The 24,347-nt window shown below is 39.9% G+C and overlaps 2 protein-coding genes across 3 annotated transcripts; both read right to left on the reverse strand.

Annotated features, from left to right (window-relative positions):
• Positions 1-154: 154 nt before the first annotated feature.
• On the reverse strand, positions 155-12,349 carry LOC102206121 (prostaglandin G/H synthase 1-like). 2 transcript variants are annotated; one of them, XM_005720280.1, is made up of 12 exons: positions 12,146-12,349; positions 11,962-12,045; positions 6,595-6,711; positions 5,486-5,626; positions 5,247-5,390; positions 4,580-4,761; positions 4,246-4,329; positions 3,076-3,322; positions 2,154-2,440; positions 1,629-1,776; positions 550-930; positions 155-465 (listed from the first exon to the last, which is right to left on the reverse strand). In XM_005720280.1, the coding sequence occupies exons 1-11, from the start codon at positions 12,150-12,152 to the stop codon at positions 569-571; spliced, it is 1,803 nt and encodes a 600-aa protein (XP_005720337.1). In that variant the 5' UTR covers positions 12,153-12,349; the 3' UTR covers positions 155-465; positions 550-568. The 2 variants fall into 2 exon arrangements, with proteins under 2 accessions (XP_005720337.1, XP_005720336.1); XM_005720279.1 differs by having other exon boundaries at positions 155-930.
• Positions 12,350-16,483: 4,134 nt separating this feature from the next.
• rpl37 (ribosomal protein L37) lies at positions 16,484-20,740 on the reverse strand. Its single transcript, XM_005720281.1, has 4 exons — positions 20,664-20,740; positions 19,806-19,941; positions 19,426-19,510; positions 16,484-16,801 (listed from the first exon to the last, which is right to left on the reverse strand). Exons 1-4 carry the CDS (start codon positions 20,664-20,666, stop codon positions 16,732-16,734), a joined length of 294 nt encoding a protein of 97 aa, XP_005720338.1. The 5' UTR covers positions 20,667-20,740; the 3' UTR covers positions 16,484-16,731.
• Positions 20,741-24,347: the final 3,607 nt, after the last annotated feature.

Here is a 24,347-nt window from a genome sequence, read left to right on the forward strand (position 1 = left end):
GTCTCTCTCATCAGCTATCATTGGTGTTCAACTTTAAGCCAAAAAATACACTGGTTTGCACTGAGATGCAGTGGGTGAGTAATGTGGGTGGGGTACAAACAGTCATGAGAGATAATGATCATTGGGTCGTAAATAATGTTGAAGCCTGAGTACGTTTGAATGAATGGGCAGTTTTATTTCAGTCTTTATGCTGAGCTGCAATGAGATCTTTCAAAATAATTCTGCAGACAGTAAAAACGTTTACTGATGGACAGTGCGAACAGGTATTGTGATCATTTCAGTCTTCGGACACAAGTTTTATTTACAAAAAAACATGTTTATTCCTCATGTATTTGTGTTCAAGTGTATGAGACAGTGAGCAAAATAAAGGAAAAGGCATATTTGATTTCATTCTGAGCTCTTGATTCCTGTGTGACTCTCCAGTGCTGTTCAAGCATGCATTACTGATGTTTTCCAAGCAAACATCTGTAACACAAATTTTTAAAAAATGTTTTATTTAGCAGCCGCCTCTTTTACCTTCATATAATGATCTTACAAAAACAAAACAACCTTCTGATGTCTGCAAAGGTTATAGCTCATCAGTCTGCGCTCTGTCACCTTCTCGCCCGTGTTCTTGCTTCTCTTCTGCTGGTACTCTAAATGACACGTAAGGACACGTTCTGGTGTTTTGACACACCAGCTTCTTGAGTGTGGCAGAGTTTACTATTTCAAAGCCCACCTTTCCTCCAAAGGTGCTGGGCTTCCAGTATTCCGGAGAGCATATAGGGTTTCCCAGGAGGCCTTTAAGGGAGAAGGGGGCACCCATCTCCACCATGCTTTCACCAAATATGGCCCCCGCTCGTGTTTTCTCCAACAACAAGCCGGGGTAAAATTCCAGTGCGTCAATGTCATCGTAGAGCTCTTCGAGGTCTCGTGCTATCTCCTCATTATCTGCAAAAAGTGACCAAATATGTCAAATAGGATGTTTATGAAGCAGGTCATCAACATCATTACAGTACAGATTTTTACAGATAATATTTGCAGGTTTTAAACCAATACTGCTGTAAGGCTGGCAGATCAGTTCAGCACATTAGTTTTGACAGGGAGGTTTTCTACAGAGCTCCTCCAATAGAGTGAGACACACTGCTGTGAAATTTCATGACCAGGTGATGAAGCCTTCCCCCGGCTTTGATTTTATTTTGTAGGCCTACTGCTGCTTCTTCAAGGGGTCCAATCAGCAGCTACTGAATTCACTGACTATGGCTTAAAACACCTCTTTCGTGGATTTTCAGGCTCTATGAACTATCACAGTCTTTCTCCATCTTCATCACGGAGTCACTGGAGTTGTAAGCTCTTTGAATCTCTCTCTATGTCAGGGAGCTGCATGATGTAAATCGGCACATGACTGTTTAAGATGGACACTCAGTGGAGTTCGTGACATGTAAATAGAGATTCTGATGCAAATGCATCCCCTCGCTACCCTTCAGAGGACAGCAGAGGGAAGAAAATAACTTTGACAAAACCAGTGCTTTAAAAATTGCTCCAAAAAGAGAGCAGATGCCATTAATTCCAGGAGTGTCCGTCCAGCTGTTTGCGTGGACTTCTAAAATTTGTGCCATGTGAGCTAGACACAGAATCATTTGCCTTACCGGTGAATTCCCTGAATGACGTGTATGGCGTGAGGTTAAAGCGCTTCCTGTACTGGTTGAAAGACTGGAGGCGAAGTTCACGGGACTCCTTGATGGTCCCAACGGCTACTTTGGTGACCATCGCATTGATGTTGTGCCCACCGCCAATCTGTGGGTCAACGGTGGGAGAAGTAAGTAACCAATATGGAGTGACCTCAGTCAAAAGACATCCTGTGAGAAGTTAGGTACAAAGTGACTGAAACACATGGCTTACTGCAGAAGTCTGCACAAGCCTCAGCTTATCAGTACGAAAACAAGCTGTCAGCGTGCGATCACATTATATCACTCGCAGAGTATGATAAAGCAAAACAGGAAAACTTTGTGTGACTGCCAGAAATCCTTAAACATGGATCACTGAATTGTGCAACACTTCAGTTGCTGATGGTTACAAAGCGAGTTATAAAACACAGACGTCCAAACAACTCTCACTTGTAAAAATGCACCATAACTGTGTGTTACAATTACACAACATGTGCCGTTTGCTACCTGCCCAGCAATTTGCCTGGAGAAGGAATCCACGAGGGCCTCCACGCCGTAGTGCGTCAGAACAGACGTGTTGAAGAGAAACTGTTCGTATGACAGCTCGTCCCCATTTATTAAGAAGCTGTCGGGCATCAAAGGGTGCCAGTGGTAGAGCTGGCTGAACTCCAGAGCGATACGGTTGCCGTACTGGAAGGGAGAGCCGAACAGCAGGGTGGGATCGAACTTGAGTTGAAGCAGGTATCCGCTGAGGTGCTGCACGTAATCTTCTATCACGATTCGTATGGTCTCGCCTTCGAGAAGCAAAGGGATTAAAGAAAAATGCACCAAGCAGACAGTGGCTCGACCTCAAGTTAAACAAACAAAGTTTACCAAAAAAACAATACATAATTAAATGCAATAGTTTAGTGTAAAGAACAGGCTCTGGCTACACCTGTGCGGAATTCAGTGGTTGCTTAAGGCAAAAGACTGCTTGTTATTTCCCCAAATGATCACCACAGCAGATGTTTTTCAATTAGGCACAGATTTTATGCCAGATGTTCTTCCTGATGCAACCTTCACATTTATCTTGACTTGAGACCAGTACTAGAAGTACACCATCTTATGACCCACTTGAGGCTGGGTTTGAGTCTGTTCCCGACATCAAACTGAGGCTCTTTCCTGTGTAAGGCAAACGTATTAACCACTACACCACGCAGATGCTGGTAAGGAACAAGTCTGGCTCAAACTTTCAAAAAAGAAAAAAAAAGAAGTCATTTTTAAACCAAATTTAGTATAAAATCCAACATGTTTTGCTCAATTTTATTTAAACTAGTTAACTTGTTATTAGAAAAAGCAGTGAACTGTCACATGTCCTAGCCACTTGCACTAAACACTTGAAGTCTGCAATGCCAGGCTCACTGTTCCTTTTGAACTGTGTCTAACTCACCGATAATAATGAGCCGTGTGGTCTGGAAAAGCTGCTCATCGTCCCAGGTGGGATGCTCCGCTTTCAATATATCACAGACTCGGTTGTGCTCCCTCAGCCACAGCGTGGCGTACATTCCCAAACCAGGGAGAAGTCCATAGACTTCCTGACCGATAGCCATCTGAGCCTCAGCGGGGACTCCGGGAGGGTAGCTCATTCTAACAGATGCATCAGCGACACTGGGAGGGTACATCTCTCCATCAATTAACTGACCGGACAGAAAAAGAAAGAATGATGATACAACTCACTGTCATCTGTAATTCACAATGTTAATGAAGATCAAGTATTTCATTTTAAAAAGAACTGCAGAACTGACAGTTGCGCTTCTAAATCAACATGTACACTCACTGGCTGCTTCATTAGCTACACCCTGCTAGTACCAGGTTGGACCAATAGAACCAACAGAAGATGGGTACACTGAGGTGATAAAGGGATGAACATACACAGCAACAATACTCAGGTAGGCTGTGGTGTTGAAATGATGCTCAGTTGGTTCTAAGTGGCCCAAAGTTTGCCAAGAAAAATATCCCTCACACCAGCAGCAGCCGTCGATACAAGCCAGGATCTGTCCATGTTTTCACAAAGCCTTGCTCTGAAATTGAGCACTCTTCTATTACTCAATTTTGGTGAGCCCACACGAACTGCAGGCATCCAAAACAAACAACCACGCCACGTTCAAAATGACTTACACCACCTTTTGCCCCCACCCTGATGCTCTCTTTGAACTTCAGCAGTTCAACATGTTGATACAGAACAGGTTGAACACAAAAGGAGATGCACACAAATTCCACTTAAAAACATATTTATCTTAAATGAGGGAAACACGGAGAGAGCTTCAGCTAACCGTGGTGTGTGTAATCAGTACAATCAGTACAGTGCAATTGAGCTCGGAGGGTTTTTATCGAGCAGCACCACTGATTGGATGCAAGCTACTCCACTTCTCTGACATCTGCTGATGAGCCCTGCCACACAACGGGCTGAAATGAAAGCAGGCTGAAGTCGATTATCACGATGTCGGATGTCTGCAAGCAGTGATTGCAGCTATGTGATTGGCTGATTAGATCACTTAAGGGGCAGTTGAACAGGCGTCCCTAATAAAGCAGTCAGATATAAGTCTGCAAATGACTTTACCTGATATTTCAGCTTTCCATCTTTGAGAAGCCTGAGGTTTAGCTGACGATCCAGGCTGTCTCCATAAATGTGTCCTGCGTCCACCTGTTTGAGTCGCAGGAGAGAACGAAAAAAAGCATCAGAGGTGTAATTGTAAAAAGCCGCTGCTACTTCATCTGGAGTTACCCTCCAACTTCCACCAACCTCCAGCTTCATAATGTAAATTATACTGCTGAAATTGAACAAAAAGACAGAATCAAGACTAGAAGTTTCCCTCTCCTCTTATGCTATGTATATAACACTAACTCCTTAATAAAGCTAATGTACTGCACACCAAAGATCAGGATGGACTGACCCCGTGGCCGACAGCCTTAGTGAAGCCGAGGCCCATGCGATTGAAGGTCTTAAAGAACTGGTGGGTGAAGTGCTGCGCGAAGAAGGCGAACATGAGGCTGGTGCGCTGGGGATCGGGTCGGAACGTCCTTCTCTTCAGAAGCCTCTCAACCAACACCTCAGGGTCAGGTAGCCCAGCCTTGCCTGAAGAGAAACACCACAGCATCACGCACCATACCGGGGGGGGGAAAACACAGATACACCCGACTCAAGCCATAATACTGAAGCTCTGACACAGCTGACATGTTAAACTGCACTTCTGCGCAGTCCAAGGTCAAGATATGGATAAAAGCAATCCTTAAACTACACGCTTTGCATAAAAATGTGGATTTAAATTTGGAACTATGTGAGCTTACATTTGATGCCAGCATTTGTTGTCAGATGTTTAAATTTATACTCTTAATCAACAGAATCATCAACCATCATTTGACAAAGCACATTTAAATGAGCAATAGCAGACACTGGCCTCTTGGGGGCAGTATAACAAAAATAACAAGGGATTCTAAACCATGACTAGCAAAGTTGGATTCATGTTGAGTCATGTTTCAGTCCGCTTGTTGGGTGTCGATTTGGTATTCAATTTCTATCACACTCCCCTAATTACAAAATGTGGCTCCTTGGAAGCTAACCTTTCACCCCCAAAGGTGTGGGACAGTCCTTTGGCACCGGAGGCAGAAGTCGAGTGTAGTAGCTCAGATTATAGTAGGATTCCCAGCTGAGGTAGTCATACTTGGAGTTGAAGGTTGGAGGGCTGGGAATTAAGTTTGACCTCACTGTTGGTACAAAAAAAACAAATGTATTAGATACACAGAACGTGTAAAAAACATCCAGAATGAATTTCTCTACAATAAGTTTGCTGACTCTGGACCTGTTAACACCAGCCGCATGAGGACGTCCCGCAGGAAAGTGTGGTTGATGATGTCCCAGAGCCAGTGGAAGTGGGTGAGAATGTAGTGCACCACACCTGGATTGGGCCTGAAAAACTGACGAACTCGGGTCCAAAGCTCGGCTGGAATGGCAGAACATCACGAGACACGGTCTTGTTATTACTGGAAGTCATGGCAACTGGGGATCTGGAAATCTACTCTAAATAACAAAGTCGTTATGTCATTATGGAGCAGAACACTTGGCAGGCATGGTCTTGCTTTTAAAACCAGGATCAAGACTTCTGAATTGCCACCCACACCTCTGGAGTCGGTGGATTACTGAATGAAGTGAAATATAATGGCAGTTCTGTCTCATTATTCACATTATCTCATTGTGAAAAAGGCTTAACACGAGCTGGAGAAAGCAGGACAATACAAGTTTTTGTGTCATACCACAGGCTTCTGATTTTATCAAAAGTGTATTATTAACAGGACAAATAAGTATTGGTGTATCATATTCCTATATATTCCTACTTGTTACAAAAAACCCTGAAAAAATGAAAGAGTGTAATTCCCAAAAATGTGAAACTGTTCCTTTCACTTGGCTGGTAGCTCCATAAAGACGTCATAATATTTTCTTTGGAGCTACATGAGCAATATGTGTGTCTATTCTGCGTTACACAATAAGTGAAAACATTGGTCTACATGTAACTCCTTTTCCTGTCCAATACTCCTTTCCTTCCTTTTCTTTCCTACTCCTGCTCCTATTGTCTTTTTCTTTCCATGTACAATCAAAGCAGTGATTAACTGTTATTACACTCAGTGTGCGAATGTCTGCCAAATACATAACAAATGATTGGGAACTACAGCATGTGAGGGTTCTTTGTTAATCCAGCTGCTCTCTTCTTGGCACTTCCCCACGCTCCTTCAATTTTCCCAAATACTTGTCTAGACAGACGTTTTAACGCTGACAGCCTGGGGCTATGAAATTAAACCTTTTTTTTTTTCAAAACCCTTTGGTTTTATGTTAAGTTAAATAGTTGAAATTCCTAAAAGGTACAGCAATAAAAGAGGATATGAGCACCACTCTCACAGAGGAAAACTAACTTACGGACTGTGCAGTTTTCTCCGTAGTAGCCGGTACGAGTGCAGTCACACTCATACTTGTCCTGACCGTACTGGACGCACACACCCCAGTGCTGACAGGGGAAGGAACAGCATGGATTGACTGTGGAAAATAAAGAGAAAAGAAAACTCATGTGAAGATCATTTGGAAATACTTGAACGTCAGGTAGGCCGATTATATATGAAGCGGTGGCATGGAAATAAACTGAAAGAGAGATCAAATATTGAAGCGGCACCGGCACTTCCTGTGGTATTCCATACAAAACCATCTGCCTTCGAGCAAGATCAGACCGCTATTTGAAAATGCCCACGCAAAAAAAAGGAAAAGAATAAAAGAAAGCCTTAGAGCCAGACATGAAATCAGAGACAGATGGAATCTTAGACTGCACTACTGGAAACATGCTTTTATTAAAAAAATACCTCTGCAGATTAGGCAAGGTGAACAAGTTCTTGCTCCAAGCGCAACTTTTGTTCTTTACAGGAATTTTGTATTCATCACTGACACAATGTGAGAAAAAAGCCACCAGGTGTCACATCAACATAAATGTGACAGTCTTGGAAATTTGCTCTATACAGCACTAATCGTTGCTCAGGAAAGCATTCTGGAGAAGACCCACATAACTGGGTACCAAGTTTATTGCTTGCTTACTATTGCACATTTTACTCGATAACATAAAGCGTTACACGTGTTACTTCCGCCGAGGAGGTTATGCTTTTGGTATCGTTTTGAGTTTTGGATAAAATAAGTCTTAAATGAGTTCTGATAAAACTTTGTAAATGTGTAGAGCGCGCTCATGTTAACAATTTCTTACTGCCATTGTTTATATTGACCACATATAGGCAACGCGTTGGGAATGATGTATGTGAGGATTATTACAGTTTTTATCCAAACATTTTGTCACATTTGACCTCAGATCTCACTTTTACATTTAGATATTTGAAGAAAGTTCAAGAGAAGGAGAACGAGCTGTCTTTTCACTCAGAAATATACAAGTTTATCATGTCCAGTTATTTATAAATCATTATCTATTATCCATTACCTACTAACATATGTTAGTAAACATATGTTAAAAAAGAACAAAGAAATCAGAATGAATGAAATTAAAAGTAAATAGAGAGTCAGCTGCCCTGGTGGAGGTTTGTGCTCTCAAAGTGATTCTTGTACTTCTTTAACATGCAAGTTTGACCTTTGGGAAATATGCTCATTCGTACTTTGGCTAATAGACAGCTGAGTTGTTCTGTTCTGTTCTTCCCTGGCAGGTGTGTGTACATGGACAGTTGATTGTACCATGGATGCTTAGCTGTTCTTATTAAACTCCTTTGTAGTAAAATGAAGCTGGCACGTGCAGTTTGATGGTAAACTATTTTCCACACATAGTCTGGATTACAGCCTCTAGTGACCCCTTGTGTGAATTTCCTGGGAAGAACTCAGTTTCAGAGCTTTCTGTTTCACGGCTGACACTCAGTTTGGCCAGAGCCACCACAACCAGCTGCTTTTTATACACAAGATTCTGTTTTGATTTAACATTACTTTTAACATTTAAAGTACTTATTGCTTGTCCCCTTGCAATCAGAAATCAATTCTTAATCAACCAATCATACAACTCATAGACTTATATATGAGATGAATGGAGGGTGTTAAATGTGAAGCGCGTGTACAAGTTTGTTAAACCTGCATCGTTTTTAACAGCCAGCAGCGGCTTTTCCTTTGGTTTCTTCCCATCTACCCAAAAAGTGCATAATGTGCTCCATTAGAAAGGATTCCTATGATAACAGATACTTTTCATTTTCATTTATTTATTTCACACTTGGTCAACAGTTTCCACAGTTAGTTCTTTCAAACAAACCAACTACACTTTCTGTCAGTAAAGCACTGCAACCATGTCTGAAAAGGAGCAGGCAGAAGAATATATTCTTATTAAACCCTGCCCTCTATCCACAATCCAACTTATATTGCAAGTGGGCACCAAAAGTCAAGGAACAAACTAACATTAACACTTATTTCCAGTCCTAACTCAAACCAAACAACAAATTTACAATCAGAATATACCACTCCACATAGTAACAAGGAGAAAAGATAAGTAAATAAAATAAATGAAACAAAAAATAATGGATCCTTTTACTCCAATTTCATTCACATTCTTGATATTGAGTTATCGTTTTAGACATGTAACACTTTTTAAAACAATGTAAATTTATACAACTCTTTAAATTATAATGAAGAGAGTTCCACAGTTGTATACCCCTAACCGTTGGACTCATTAATCTTTGTGTAGTCCTAGCTAGATGATGTTTAAAATAAAATTTCCTTCTGCTATATTCTCCCCCCGAACACGTTAAAAATACTTTTTGTAACTTAGAAGGCAAATTATTACTTTTAGCCTTAAACATAATTAATAGTGTCTATAGTTTCACTAAATCTCCTAATTTTAAGAATTTTGATTTTATAAATAATTTATTTGTATGTTCTCTATATTTAACCTTATGAATCATTCGTATCACTTTCTTCTGTAATAAGTTTAGAGGTTTTATAGTATTCTCATATGTATTTCCCCAAACTTCGACACAGTAACTAAAGTATTGAAAAACAATGAGAAATATAAAATGCGCATTGTTTTGTGGTCTAATAAATCTTTTACATTTCCCAAAATATAAATGTTTTTAACCATCTTCTTTCTAATATACTCAATATGTGATTTCCACGTCAAATTTTCATCTATTACACCCAAAAAGCGAAATTCAGTAACTCTTTCAATCAATTCTGCATTAATGGACATAATGACTTCTTCCTCCTTTACACGATTGCCAAATATCATGAATTTCGTTTTTGTCAGATTCAAAGATAATTTATTTACATCAAACCATTTTTTAAATCTTAACATCTCAGAAGTCATAATTTCAACCAAATCTTTCAAATTCTCTCCAGAGCAATAAAAATTTGTGTCATCTGCAAATAAAATAAAATTTAACCTTTTTGATACTTCACAGATATCATTAATATATAAATTAAAAAGTTTAGGTCCTAAAATAGAACCTTGAGGAACCCCACATACAATCTTCAATCTTTCAGAGGTATTGCCGAGATAATGTACATATTTTCTAAATAACTCCTTAACCAAGTCAATGCCACACCTCTCACACCATAATTATACAATTTAGAAATCAAAATGAAATGTTGTAACGTGTCAAAAGCTTTTTTTAAATCAACGAATACCCCAACTGTGTATTTATTATTATGGGTTGCAGATGAAATATCGTCAATGAAAGTAATGCCGTTGATCTATTTTTACAAAATCCAAATTGATTTTCATTAATTAGTTGATTTTTTCAATAAAACTATCAAGTCTTGCACAAAAAGTTTTTCAAGCACTATTGAAAACTGTGACAAAAGAGACACTGGCCTATAGTTGTTAAAACTATGCTTATCTCCTGATTTATATAAGGGTATCACTTTTTCCACTTTCATTCGATCAGGAAATACTCCTGATTGTAACGAGAGATTAAAAATATAGCATAGAAGAATACTTATACAGTCTAAAGTCTTTTTAATTATAACCATGTCTATACCATCACAGTCAGTAGATTTTTTATTTCTAAAATTTTCTACAATTGCTACTTTTTCTTTTATGGTAATATCAGCTAAGAATATAAAATTAACCACTCTACTTTCTCCTTTCCAAACTTCATATTCTGGGTCGTCATTTTTTCTAATTAAATTTGCTAAAGTAGGTCCAACATTTACAAAAAAGGAAATAAATTCGTTTGCTACTTCAGTCTTATTATCGACAACTTGATTATTCTTAATAAAATAAATACACCGATCTGAGGGTGTGTTCTTGTTACCCAATACTTCTTTAAAAATATTCCAAATGCCCTCAATATTATTCTTGTTTTCCTGAAAAAGTTTATTATAATAGTCTTTCTTGGCTTTCCTCAATATTAATAACAACTTATTGAAATAAACCTTATATTTCATTTCCGCATTCTTAGTTCTCTGTGTTATATAGTCCCTATATAAATTATTCTTCTTTTTACACGCATTTGCAAGACCCTTAGTTATCCAAGGTTTCAAATAAAAGATAATCGTACACTTCTTTACAAGTTTAATAAACCAGTGTGGGAAAAACCATCCGCATGAAAAGACCTTTGTTCTCGGACACACACAGAGAAGCAGAGTGAGGAGGAGGTGGGTGGTGCTGGTGGGGGAGGTGGGTGTTGGTGGGGGATGGCGTCTAAACTACTGACGCGCAAGTTTCTGCATGCAAGTTCCGGGTGAGAGTAAATCCTGTTAATTTACATTATGATGACAGATAAGGCCGGCCAGGCATTCTTTCTCTCCAAGATCCATACACTGATAACCACAATTACATAACTCGTTAGATCACTTCTTGGTACAGGGTTTCATTTGTGCATTTTATTGGAACTGCAAGATAAACAACACATCCAAGCTCTTCTGAGTAAAAACATGCGGCATGGAACACTTCCTCGTGCACATGTGGATTCATGTCTCTCCAAGCCACCTCCTGGCCTCGATCCTCCACACTTAACAGATGTGTAACTACATCTGACAGCTGTGTAAACTGCATACACACTGCCTGAGAGGTCAGAAGAAGTTCAAATCTCTCTCTTTCTCAAATCTCTCACACACATCTTTTTATTTTGCATAGACCTTCCAAAAAGCAATATTAAATTCAATGTAGACATAAATCACCAGGAGTGAGTTAGTCTATGGAGAAAGTTTTCTCCTGTGACTAGACATAAATCTCTGTGCGCGAGTCTTCCGTTGGAGACAATGAGCGTAAATATGTCATCCTGAAAAAATTTCATTCTGAAAAGGGCGGTGCTCAAAAGGTGGAGTCGGCATGAGAAATAAGTTAGAGCTGATCATGCTGCATTACGTGTGTAAGACATGAGAGATGGAAAAAGTGCCCACATGGGCCAGGCAGGAAATGCCTGGTCTCCTCAAGGATGATCCCGTGCTCAGTGTTGAAATCCTACCTTATATAGAAAAACATTAAGAAATACTCAGCCTGCACTTGAATTTAAATTAAAAGGAGTTCCAACAGCAGGCCTCCTTACTCGCGAATAATCTTTTCCTTAGTCTTCCAGCGGATGATGTCATGTTACTGTACCAGTGCCTGTCTTTATTATCGGGGTTAAACGAATGTGTAGCTGCTGGCAGCTTCACTCACATCACTCAGAAAAAAGCCCTGATAAGAACCAGTGTTAGTCAAAACACAGACTGCGTGTGTTTCTTGCTGCAGACTTTGCAGTTATTAAAGCAGCAAATGTTCCAAATAACAGGTAATGCTATAAGTCAGAGCATCAAACCCCACCAGTCCTCTTTACCTACCTGTGCTCGAGGTAACGTCATCACCCCGACACGCAGGCTCCCGCAGCAGCAACAAAAGCGCACAGGCTGATCCTAGGACAGAGGCTTCCCCACATGATTAAAAGTCAGTTAGTTTCGTGTCCAGCAGCTGAAACATCAAATCACCGAGCAGCACCTCTACGTAAAGGGCTCGATCTCTACTTACCTCTCATTCCAGCAGGAGTTTTTCATACCAACTCATACAACGGGTGGGAAAGTGCAGGGATCCAGATTTTGCAGGTAAACACAGGATCAGGAGTATGGAGACGATCCGGGTGTTGGGTCAGCGTGAAAGAGAAGCAAAACCAGCTATCCAACAGGTTACTCCTGTGTGTGAGCACAGCCAAGCTGCACTGCGCCTTTATGGCCCCCGGAGAGGGGAGAGAAAGAGCGACGGTGACTTGGAGCCAAGTGCGGGTTTCCCCGCTCTTTACCGCCTACTGCTGGTGATCAGTGGCCCTACTTCCTAAATACTGCCTAACTTTCTATTGCCATGTTCACTGTTTTAAGGTCTTCTAAGATTGTAAAGCCTTGTAAATCATGGAGCTAAATAGTTTTAGACGCTGTAATCGTTTCAATTTAATGTCTTTAATATTGGTTCATTTTTTTCTGGGTATAACGTAATAAAACATCACCCATTGCATTTCCATAAAAAAGACACAAAATGTTGTGGAGATATTTCAGTCTGGACTAACATGGCACACTAATAAGGACACTTCCCCTGCACTGAGAAGAACAATAAACTTTTCCAACTGAGTGGTTTCTTGGCAGGTGCTTTTTACATCCTGCCTCGGATGTTTGCTTGAGATGAGGGAAAAGCAGCCGTGGATAAACTCTCAGGGAGATAAGGCAAGGATTTAATGTCACCTCTGCCACTGGAGTTTATGAAAGTTCAGAGGAAGTCATGATGGCGCCATTAGAAGAAGTCAGGAAGTCAGATTAAGACAGAATCTCAGCCAAAATCCAGAAAACAACACATTACATAAAAGACATACCTGTCAGCTCATTGTATTAAAAGCTCACCTTTGCACAAAATCAATTTCTTCTATTCTCACCACCATGGGCCAGACCAAAGATTGTACATCTGCACAAGACTGGAATGGGCTGTAAGGCCAACAACAAGCTTGGGAAAAAGTGCTGTGGTCAGATGAAACCAAAATCAAACTCAACTCGAACAAGTCAAGCACGGAGGTGGAAAACGTTTGGCGTGTTTTTCTGCTAAGGTCGACTTCATCACACTGAAGGGCCAATAGACTGAGCCACGAGGCGGTTGCCAAGTGGCAGGAAAGAACCCTAAACTGTTTATAAAGTTTCTCAAGGGTTTCTCCACCAAATACTAAGTCATGTTTTGCTTGGGGATCAAATACTTATGCCACTCAATGTGACATATCAATCAATTTATAACTTTTATGTATTTTGTGTGTTTGTCTGTGTCAGAATATGACAGAAATAAGAATCGTCTCAGTTCCCTGATTCAACATTTGTCTGCTCTAAAACAACTGGCTGGAGAACATTAATAACTAGAAACATGGAGGTCCATTGTTTATTAAACCTTAACTCTTCTCCTGTCCACGCGAGCACTTTAAACCACTTCACACATGCCCTACAAAGTCTTAATAATAGCACTTGTAAGCGAATCCTTTTAGACATTTACATTCCCATGAGTCGTTGCAGTGCTGCAGCATTCACAGCATTCAACTGTATGTAAAAAGAAAGAAAAGCATTTTACTGTCAGTTTAAAGTGACTCGTTCATGCATCATTTTTAAATTAGGTTGTCTGATATATGCTAAGTCACTGAGTGACTGTGCATTGGCCATGCGGCAGATTTACAAGTTAAAAATATGAAAGGACAACACAGTTTTCACAGAGGTGGAGGATTATTTTGCCAGTGCAAAGGAGAAACTCTGCCACAGCATCAGGAAGAATGTTGGGAATTACAGCTGCTGCAAAAGCCTTCGAGGCTTATCTGTGATTGAAGCCATCCTACCCCTACACACAAAGAGGCTGTAAATCAACTTGACAGACTGCCCGGTAGATTACATTTGTCAGCATACGCATGCATAAGCACAGGCAATTGGGAACAGTGCTGAAAGCAGCTCCCGAGGCTCTGGTGTTGTATCTGCAAAGTTTTTCTAAGAAGCTTTCCAACTTCTTAGAAAATGTTTGGATTTACTGGTAACAGGAATACTTTGAACATCCATCATCTCTATCTGGTAATCACCATATTCAGATTGTTGGTAATTTCATGTCTCAAGGAAACCTCTGTTGAGAAATCACCACATACTTCCTACCGCTTGTTTTCTCCACTGCGATGCCTCTTGGGGAATTTCCAACTCGCAGCCATAAAAATTCTGTATTTTGACTCATTTGTAAACAGACTTTCCTCTGAGAAATTTCTGCATTATTTATATTATTTAAATATTTAGACTTGTTTTGTCATTGAGGATGTTACACAGCAACTAATTGCTATTCGCCCTCCAGCTGCACTTATACTATGCAGGCATGGGTGCTGTTAGCGACTTTGGGTAGCTTGAAAAAAGGCCAGCTCTGGGACCACCGAATACTAACTCTAGTATCTAGATCAGTTCTGTCCGAAAGCAATCAGTGGGCAGACTAATTGATATTTAAGCAATGTTGTATCCAATAAACAACTTCGCCTCACTGACTCTCCTGTGTGTACAGATGTTCAGACCAGCTGCGGCTTGGAAACAGTTCAGCCCTCAACTGAATTCTTGTCAATGAAAACACTGCAGGCTAGTATTGTTACGCTGAATCATGCTAGGATACTATTAGCTTTAGCTTTTCCACAGGAATGCGTATTTTCTTTTTCTTCTATTAATCTCTGGCACTCTTCCAAAGCACGTCTTTTGTCCCGTCTTCTTCTCCTCACCCCCAACTGGTCGCAGCAGACGGCCAACCCTCCCTGAGCCTGGTTTCTTCCTGTTAAAAGGGAGTTTTTCCTTCCTACTGTCACTAAGTACTTGTTAAAATAGGGGTCATTTGCTTGTTGGGGTTTCTCTGTGTTATTGTAGGGTCTTCACGTCACTGGAGTTGGTCTCTTTTCTTTCACAACACTTTTATAAGCACAACTTTTTCTCACCAACATTTTTCCTACACATACAAACAGATTTGTGTTTCCCACAAGAAAATGGGACGATGAGGATTACACAACCTCCAGATTATTGTTACCCCTTTATGATTTCTCTCTTCCCTGTTAGTGTGTGTGTTTTGGGGCTTCTGACTACATGACTGGCCAAGAGTCTGTCTCCATTTTTCTGTTTCACACAGCCTTTCAGTCTATCATAGCATTGTGTGTGAGCAAATAAAAAATATTTTCGTGTGAAGCTTAATGTTAGATATTTCAAGCAGATAATTTAACCTTACAAACTGTTAGAACAATATGCTTAAAAATATTTTACCTGGAATAAGATGCTAAAGTGTTTTGTAGTGTCTTATGGTTTGAGTGACTTTGCTTCCTACTAAACTGATTTAGCCAGATATTGTTCTTTGTAAGATTTAAGAGACAAGAGATGAAGAAGAGAGATTATTGTTAAAAGGTAAGGACTGCTCAGTGATGTTTGATAGACCCATCGGCGTAACTTTGTGCCTAACATTGGTGGGATCAAGATCTCTGTCTAAATAAATAAATCTGGGTAAATTCCCACATGATTAAACATGCAACTATTTTGCTGGTAATAACTGAAATGAGTAAAGAACATCAACAGCCTATTTATGCAAGATAATTCATAATTTTATTGGGGGGTGTTATATTGGTTGGGTCTGATTATTTGGGGGGGGGGGGGGGGGGGGGGGGGGGCGGTGGTCATAACCCCCCTTACACCCCCCGAACTTCCCACAAAACAAACTGGGTTTTATCAACTTCGGATTATTCAAAGGCTGCATGAAATACTGCGTAGTTTACTGCAGGCTATGCTAAAGCCACAGGGCAGTTCGCTTTAGAGCAACATCAGCACAAAATCTACTTGTGCTCAAAACAGAAATCCGACATTTTTTATCCCCACTTTCACCACCACAGCCAACTTTAGGGTTCCTACACCTCTCACGTGAACCCAACTATACTTATTTTCCTGTTTGGATGTAGAGGGAAGGGCACCCGGCATAAACGATAGCAACTAGGGCTAGTTTTTCGCTGCTTGTGTTAAACACATTCAAGCTGCATAGAATTATTTCAACGTAAACTATAATCAAGTTTGCACTCCATGGAGTTGTGTAATCCTGTTAATATGAATTATGTTTTTTTTACTTTCACTGAATTTAATTTAATCAGTGCTTCCAACCACAATGTTGCAAAAAAAAAAAGTACTTCCACTTCTGTAAGTCTGTATGTCTACAACCCCTGTCCTTATTTAAAACCATTTCACAGTATCATAGGTGTTCTTTCATGAGACTGTTATATTTTAACCCAGTATTTCCATAAACCAGACATTAGCTCTTATAAGGCTGGTCTTGTAAGAAAACCTCCAACATTAAGACACCAGCTCATGTGACTGAAAACCTTTTATTCCAAGTTCGTTTCCACTTTTCACAAACTCCTGATCCCCGCCCCCCCCTTTACACTGGAGATGTATACAATGTAATCAAGAAGAAACAAAGTCAGTGTGTGTGTGTATATAAATCTGTTTACAACAACACTGTTTATGGCCACTGATGGATGGGTAGACAACAAGGACCACAAAACGAGCCTGCAACTCCTGTTTATCATCACATTTATTTAACCAAAAATGTGTCTTTTAGGATGAGCTTGAGGCAGCCACTGCAGCGCGTCTGGGCTTGGGGGTGGTGCCTTCCCGGAAACCATTCCTGAAAAACAAAAACAAAACTGATTATGCTGTTGACATATTAGACTAGTCTTACTAAGAGGTAATCATGCTAAAGAAGTCCAAGTCACGTTGTTTGTTATTCTACAAAAACGCTAAAACCACTACATCGATCCAAATATTATTCCCAACTAACCTGCTTGAATGCTGATGATTAAATCTTAATATAAATAATGATTTTAACTTGTTTTATATGAAGAATGAATAGAAAATGCAAGGCACCTTGGCACAACTGAGACTGGAGGAAGTTTGTGACGTTAAGAATGCAAATGTTTATTTCACCAAAAACGTCATTTTGGAAAACACATCCCTGAGTCAACGGAAGTAAACCATTTTCATACACAAACTACACACAATGTTGGTACTGACGTGGTCCTCCCCTACAGGCAGCACATAATACTTCTCTCTACCTCAAACACTGAAAGACCGAGCGCTCAGGAGGGAGGAGACCACCAAATGTCAGGTCCAAATGAGTCAGACATTTTAGATGCTTCACTTCTGGAGGGTCACCGCTGTACCACATGTAAAAGCTTAAGATCATCACGACAGGAGAAAACACCCACGCAACTACTAAAAATATTTACTGGGTTCCCTGATTTGTCCCAATTTAACACAGACTCGATGCCTGCTAGCTGGACTGGGCTCAGGTAAATTATTCATGTTATCAGAAGCAGCGGAGAGGAGATTAAAGATAGTTTGCCCTCAGATCTACTGTGTTTTGTAAATTTTGGCCACGTTTGAACTGTTGTGAGGCTTGCACGCAGCTTTCACCCATTATGCCACCAACACACACACACACATCGCCATCCCTTATTTATTTACACTGAATATTTTCTAACAGCTAGAACTGTGAAACTGTGCAGTAACTGCCAGCGTTAATGAGCCAGTGAAGGTGATTTAACTGAATTGCAGCTAAACAGGCATTCTGCCTGAGACAGTGGAAACTCAACAGCTGCTGCCAAGGTTGTGTTGCCAGATTGGAGTAAAAGCAAGTTATTAGCATCATTACATAAACTAATACAAAAATGAAAATGCATAATTGGAGCCATTAAGTACGGCTTTCATATTCTTACATTAAATGGTTATATAATTTATGCCTGATATAAATCTTATCAAAGGGGTTATAACAAGAGCCGCTATTAGCCATTTTCCAATCTCTGTTTTAATATTATTAACAGCTGGTCAATTATCCCCCCCTCCTTCTATATGACTTGTCTTGAAATGCCACTCACCTCAGAGAAAAGAGTGATGTCATATTAAGTTCATTTGTTCAGACATTTTTTTTCCACCATCATTGGTGAGCAGCATTGAGGAAGACAAACCTCATTTTCATACACCCAGTCTGTGAGACAGTAAAACTATGTGGGCTAAATATGACAAGACAACCCTGATTTGCAGCAGGACACAACCCCGTTACTCTATGTTCAAACTGTTTAATAGGAAGTGTGAATACTAAATGTTTGGCAACTTCTTTATGCTCAGTTTTCTGCTGCAAGACGAGTAAGTGGGAGAGGGAAGAAAAACCCCAGCTGCACACTGCAAGCCTAACACTCTGTTTAAAGTCTACCAATAAAAAAAAGGGAAGAAAAAAGAAAAAAAAGAGTGGTATGCTAACTACAACTGCCAAACAAGTTCAGTATTGAGAGTTTTCTTAGATTTTGTAAACACTTGCTTGAATTGTTGATACAAATATTTGCTTGTGTACACAAATTTTTCCATCCCTTAAAGTCAAAAGGCAAATATTATGGTCTTATAAGACATCTTTATATAAACTATTAATCTTTTTATGTCAATTTTTTTTTGTCAAAGTGGGAAAATTATTTGGTTTTATCGAGCTGATAGAAGATACAGAAATCCTGCTTATATTTCCTGTTGGAAACACATCAACACAACTTGTCAACATATCCAAGGTTTATAGATCAAGCTAGTAAATCAAGTGAATTTACTCCAGGTTTACTTGTGTTTAACAAATTGTGATTTCCTGCAAACATTTTCATTGAGGTGTTTAAATTCATTACACGTTTAAGAGTCCTGTCATCAAGACAACTTTGTAATACTGATGCTAAGGCTAAAAACCAATTTAAGACTCAGAAAGTGAAGAACTGAAGTAAAGTTTGCTTGAAGTGGAACTTATGTTTACCCATTCAGCACCATGGGAAGTTTTTTTTAAACGACATTTTCAAGCTAAAGGGAAATTTTAACCTGTATCCCTCAGGTACAAGTAATTAACATTAATTTAATATAAGACGAAAAGGCAATTTAATGTATTTAGTGCATGAAAAAAATCTTGTAACCTCAGTTGTAACCTATTATTCTTTAAGGAAATAAAAACCGCCAAACAAAACAAAGGCTACATTCACATGTACACAGGTATCATTGTAAACCATTTTCTATGCTTTGGCCTTTCATCCACACCTAAATGCTGTTTCAGCAAACAAAGCTTTACAAAAATAAAATCCTGTCGGTGTGACGATTTTCAAAAACATGTTAAGGGGAAAAAGGAAACAAGGTGTGCACCTCTGTTAGATTTTGACAGAGAGAAGCATGATAAATTAACACACCGAACACCTTGAAACACTTTGTGATCTGCTCCTTTTTACATCTTACCTGAATCTGCGGTAGACGACCTTCATGTGTCTCAGACGGCCTGTGCCAGTGGTGTTCCTCCTCTTGGCCTTAGCGCTCCAGTTGTCTGAAAATGAACAGCACCATAAATCAAGGGAGCATGGCACTTCACATCAATGAAGAGCTAAACAGCATACTGACAGTGCTGCTCATAATAAGGAGTTAAGTTCCAGCCTTTTTGACAGGGCATGGGTGCAAACCAGTGGGGTGTTACACTAAAATATGCTGGAAGACAGCAACCTGCTGGTTTTTGCCATTTCAAAAAATAAAAAAAAATACACTAACACTAGAAGCAAGCATAAAGTTTGCCAATATCACATTTAAAAACAGTGTATTCTATTACATGCGTTAAGGTTACTTACACTTTCTCTTGCGCTTCTGAGGGTAGCCACACTTGCCGCAGGTAGACTTCTGCAGGTGGTAGGCTTTGGACCCACAACGACGGCACAGGGTGTGCGTCTTGTTCCGGCGCTTACCGAAAGATGATGTCCCCTTGGTCTGAGAAGCAAGACAAACATGTGAGATCAGGGACAACTCAAGGAGATCTGATTGTAGACCAGGCCGGGGCCAGTCTTGTCTCAGTGAAAAAGGAGGAATCACAGGCAGTCATTTGTTCAGACATTTGTGTTTTAAAAACATCACTGACAAGACTGAACTTCAGGTGGTAGCAAACACTTAATCACAGTGGTTGCAGCAACTCGTGCCACACATGCTCAAATGATAGTTACTTTACGGCCAATGAAAGCCGGCGTGCTTTCCTCAGACAAAATCTGCAGTGGCTGACGACACTAATTTTGTACACGTTACCAAAAGAAATGGACCACATGAAAAAGATGCTAGCTACGCTAACATCGGCGAAAAACACCGGTTGCCATTTTGCCAACGAACAACCGTAAATGTATTTTCCATGCATTTATTTTTGTGATTACCGGAAAAATCCACAATCGATGATAAAGTCAAGCTTACGATATTTTGTCCTCTTCTAGCACTATTTAGCCCATTCAGTGCAACTGTGCTAAAGGCTAACGGCAGCAAACAAGTGCTGGATGGATGTGACAGGAACAACAGTATTTTTTACTAAAATCAAACTTTATCTCAAAAATACATCATCCAACCGGTTACAGTGTTTATCCGACACAGAAGTGGCTTCAGTTTGTGTCAGATACATGGCACATTAAACAGATGTTACGAGATTTCTGTCTACCAGCGCTGCTACATACCATTTTTCTCCGGTGGCTGTGGGAAAAGAGACCGGAAGAGGAGCTGGAGCTGCATCAAATTACATCCGTGCTTTTTCCTGTGTAACAAAGAAATGTGACCCCTCCGTACAGCATTTTGTGCAAAAGGTAAAACAAAAAACAAACAAAAATATAATTTTATTTACTTACCGGCTGACTGGTGGTCTGAGTGGCGACACCGGCGTGCATGTTTTTATTTAATGAAAACACGACCTTTCGGACGCATTCCCGTATGAAAGAAAAAACTTATAGTAAAAAAGTATTTTGTTTTATTTTGTTTTCTATAAATTGTATGTCGAGTAAGACGTGTTTCAGATTAGTATTTATTTAATATTAAGAGTGATATTCAAAATATAAGAATTTGATGAGTTAACAGAAGAAACGCACTCATTATTACATCGTAGTATGACACATGTCATCTTTATAAGGCTTACATTGATATTGTATATAAAAACATCAAGAGCTCAAGGAAATAAGAACTGTGTTTTTGCTTTTTTTAATGTCTGTAGCCTAAAAACTTAAAATACTTGTACAGTACTTCATAATATCTATTAAAACTCAATATTTAGTTAGAAACTAGAACAATTTTTTGAAACCCTATCTTCTAGATTCAAGTTACACAGAAACATGTTTCCTATGCAATGAAATCCTTTCTTTTTTTCCGCAGAAAAAAATAGAAAAAAAATCACAATTTAAAAACAGTAGAAACAATTATAAAGAACTACACTAGGTACAATAAAATTAATGCAATAGAAATATAAGATATGCTAAATATATATAAATAAAATAAAAAGACTGAGCTGCAAAAGGCTATGCACACATTTACACAATTTACATTTTAGCATGCTACAGTAGCATGTGCAGTAGAAACAGTAATGAGTGGCAATCACCTGTGTGTAACTTGAGAAAAAGCAGACGGTTGTAAAACCATGGTTGCACGCTCATGTCAGATGACGTCTAATGGCCCCATTATACCTGCCGTGACACCCATGACGGGGTTGACGGGGTTGTCATGGGTGTCGTGCGGTGAATTTGACATCACATCCTGTGTCACTTTGGCTGGTTGTGCACCTCTCGATTTTTGTAACCGCCACCACCACAGCTGGGCTGAAGACAGGAGTGTAGAATTGTGCTGGTTTTTACCACCACTTTAATGATATTCCAGTACAGAAGCTCAGAGACATGCAGATGTACAGTGAGATATTGGAACGGTTTGGAAACCTGAGAATTTGTGGGGGGGAAAAAAGCTTGACAATGGCTTCCAGTTTTGACTTCTTTTCTTCCTATATCAGCACTTATGTAGCGATATTGTCTGAGTGGTCACACCTGTTCAGGAGAATACTGCAGCGGCTTCTTGCACCTTAATGGTTTGTATGAATACAAGTGACTGTGAGATGAAGTTGCAGCAGGTATAATGGGGCCCAAATGGGAGTAGCAAAGGAAGAGTTATTTAGTTTGGAGATTCTAGATTTCATGTTTTTATACCTCCAGCCTGAGGGTAGAAGTCTGAACAGTCCATGTTGGGGGTAGGTAGAGTCACTGAGGATGGAGACAGCTATCCTATGAACTCTATGATGGTAGATGCTCTGCAGAGAGGGCAGTGGAGTTCTAATCCTCTTTTCAGCAGTCCCAACCTCTCTCTGCAGGCGTTTGTGGTCCATAGCGTTGGTGTTGCCACATGGTGGTTCCGTAGGTTTTGTTGCTGCCAGTCATGCGTCCTGTTACTGCAGTATCATCCGTGAACTTTAGGATGATGCTATCTTTGTGATAGGCGACCCATTTGTAGGTGAACAGGGTTGAGGATGCATCCCTCAACGCATCCCTCAGCCTATGTTTGTAGTAATGCTGACTGAAGTTCTGATAGGTGTGTGTCTATATAAGTGAGGGAGAGAAAAGTGTAGGATCTGAGGTGGACCTGTTGGATCAGTAGACATACTAAAGGGAGTATAGAGTGTCCGGAATGCTGTTCTGAATGTGGGCCAGCACCACTCTCTCAAAACACTTCATGATGGTCAGAGTGAGTGCTCATGACAGGTTGGCGGGCTCGTCTTGGGAAGCAGGACACTGGTTGCTTTTTTTTAAACAAGGAGCACCAGTGCTCTGGCTGAGGGTGATGTTGAGGATGAAGTTGAGAACATCAGCTAGCTCACTGGCACATGCTTGAGGAGACCCTGCCCAGGGATGTTGTTTGGTCCTGCTGCCTTGTGAGGGTTGACCTCTTTCAGTTCTTTATGTGCCTGACCCGATGAGCCAGTTAGGGGAGGGGGTGAAGGGCAGGTTGTCCTGTATGTGTGCCTCCTCTCTGTGCTATACCCGGGCGTCTCAAAGCGGGTGTAGAAGGTGTTGAGATTATCTGGAAGACTGTCTATGGAGCTGATGCTGTAGTCTGTGATGTGCTGTAGGCTTTGCCACGTCCACCTGGAGTTAGCAGTAGAATAGCAGCCATCCAGCTTCTCTCTGTACTGCCTCTTGGCTGCTTTCCTTAGTCCATACTTCACAGTACTTTCCCAAATATGCTGTTATAATGAACATTATGAAGAATAGTACAAGTACAACCTTAAAGTCCTCACTCGCACTGTGACCACAATCATGCGCAAATGTGTCGGTAGACCTTACAAATGCCAAGAATTAAAATAAGTTAGGTTTTATATGATGCTTCCCTTATGTGTACTATAAAAATAATAAACAATACTATTTATAAGTAGTTTATGTTTTTTCCACATTTGTCTCCCACTTCTACTCCAACTGTCCTCAACTGTACCCATGTCAAGTGCAGCTGAAACAGTAGTGTGGTGCTATTGAAACATCCATTCATAATTCTGTATAGCTGCCTAACAACTTCAATGCAAATGCAAAAGTCTTAAAAAATGAATTAATTTTTTTTTAAAATTCTGTTAACAATTTAATTTAATGAGCAGCAGTAAAAAGTTTAGAATTTCTAAAACACATAATAGCAACTGCAATTGTCTAGAAGTATTTAATTGCATTTCATTTAATTTCTATCAATATTTGAAAGTTATTCACTTGAAGAGTGATTGCAAACAGCAGTAATAACACTGCAGGGTACAACCACATAACAACAGCCTAATAAACTATTCAAAAAACAAAGATAATCACTCATTAATTTACTCACGCATTCAGCTAGACATTGTGCCAGACACTGTCTCAACTGTATCTCACCACCACGCTGCACACAATTGTCTCGATTGTCTGATAACCTTGAATAACACCATGTCGTACCATATATCAGGCTTTAGAGCCCAGCATGAAAATGACAAAGATCTCAATTTGGTTTAACAGTGATACAAGCACAAGGAACTATTCAGTCTGATGGGACAATAACTTTTGGCTCGCCTACTACAAATTTCCTATGACCAAAGAGAATGCTAAAACACATGTGGACATGTTTTACATATTTGAGGTGTTTCAAATATGGTAAACTGGCCGTCTGTTCCATCCGTACTCTGTCTACCTATTGAATAAAAGACTACATGTTAGTTAGCTTCAGAACAAAATACTGACATAGTCTTTGTGTGAGGTGCATTTGCTGATTATTCGCCAGACAGAGGACAATTTAATGAATCAATCAATCCTCCATCCATCTATCCATTTTCTTAACCTTGTACCCATTCCAGGGATGCTGGGATTATCATAGCTACCCTATAA

This window comes from Pundamilia nyererei, unplaced genomic scaffold, assembly GCF_000239375.1.
Source record: "Pundamilia nyererei isolate P.nyererei 1_Seehausen unplaced genomic scaffold, PunNye1.0 scaffold00002, whole genome shotgun sequence".
NCBI classification, from domain to species: Eukaryota; Metazoa; Chordata; class Actinopteri; order Cichliformes; family Cichlidae; genus Pundamilia; species Pundamilia nyererei.

Bases quoted from the DNA above. Each gene is read 5' to 3' on its own strand.
- LOC102206121 (XM_005720280.1), bottom strand. The intron at 5,627-6,594 runs GTAAGTTAGTTT...CTGCCATTCCAG, and splicing joins CGGAGAAAACTGCACAGTCC to CCGAGCTTTGGACCCGAGTT. The intron at 2,441-3,075 runs GTGAGTTAGACA...TGCTTCTCGAAG, and splicing joins CACACGGCTCATTATTATCG to GCGAGACCATACGAATCGTG.
- rpl37 (XM_005720281.1), bottom strand. The intron at 19,511-19,805 runs GTAAGTAACCTT...GTTCATTTTCAG, and splicing joins TCAGAAGCGCAAGAGAAAGT to ACAACTGGAGCGCTAAGGCC. The intron at 16,802-19,425 runs GTAAGATGTAAA...TTTGTTTTTCAG, and splicing joins GTCGTCTACCGCAGATTCAG to GAATGGTTTCCGGGAAGGCA.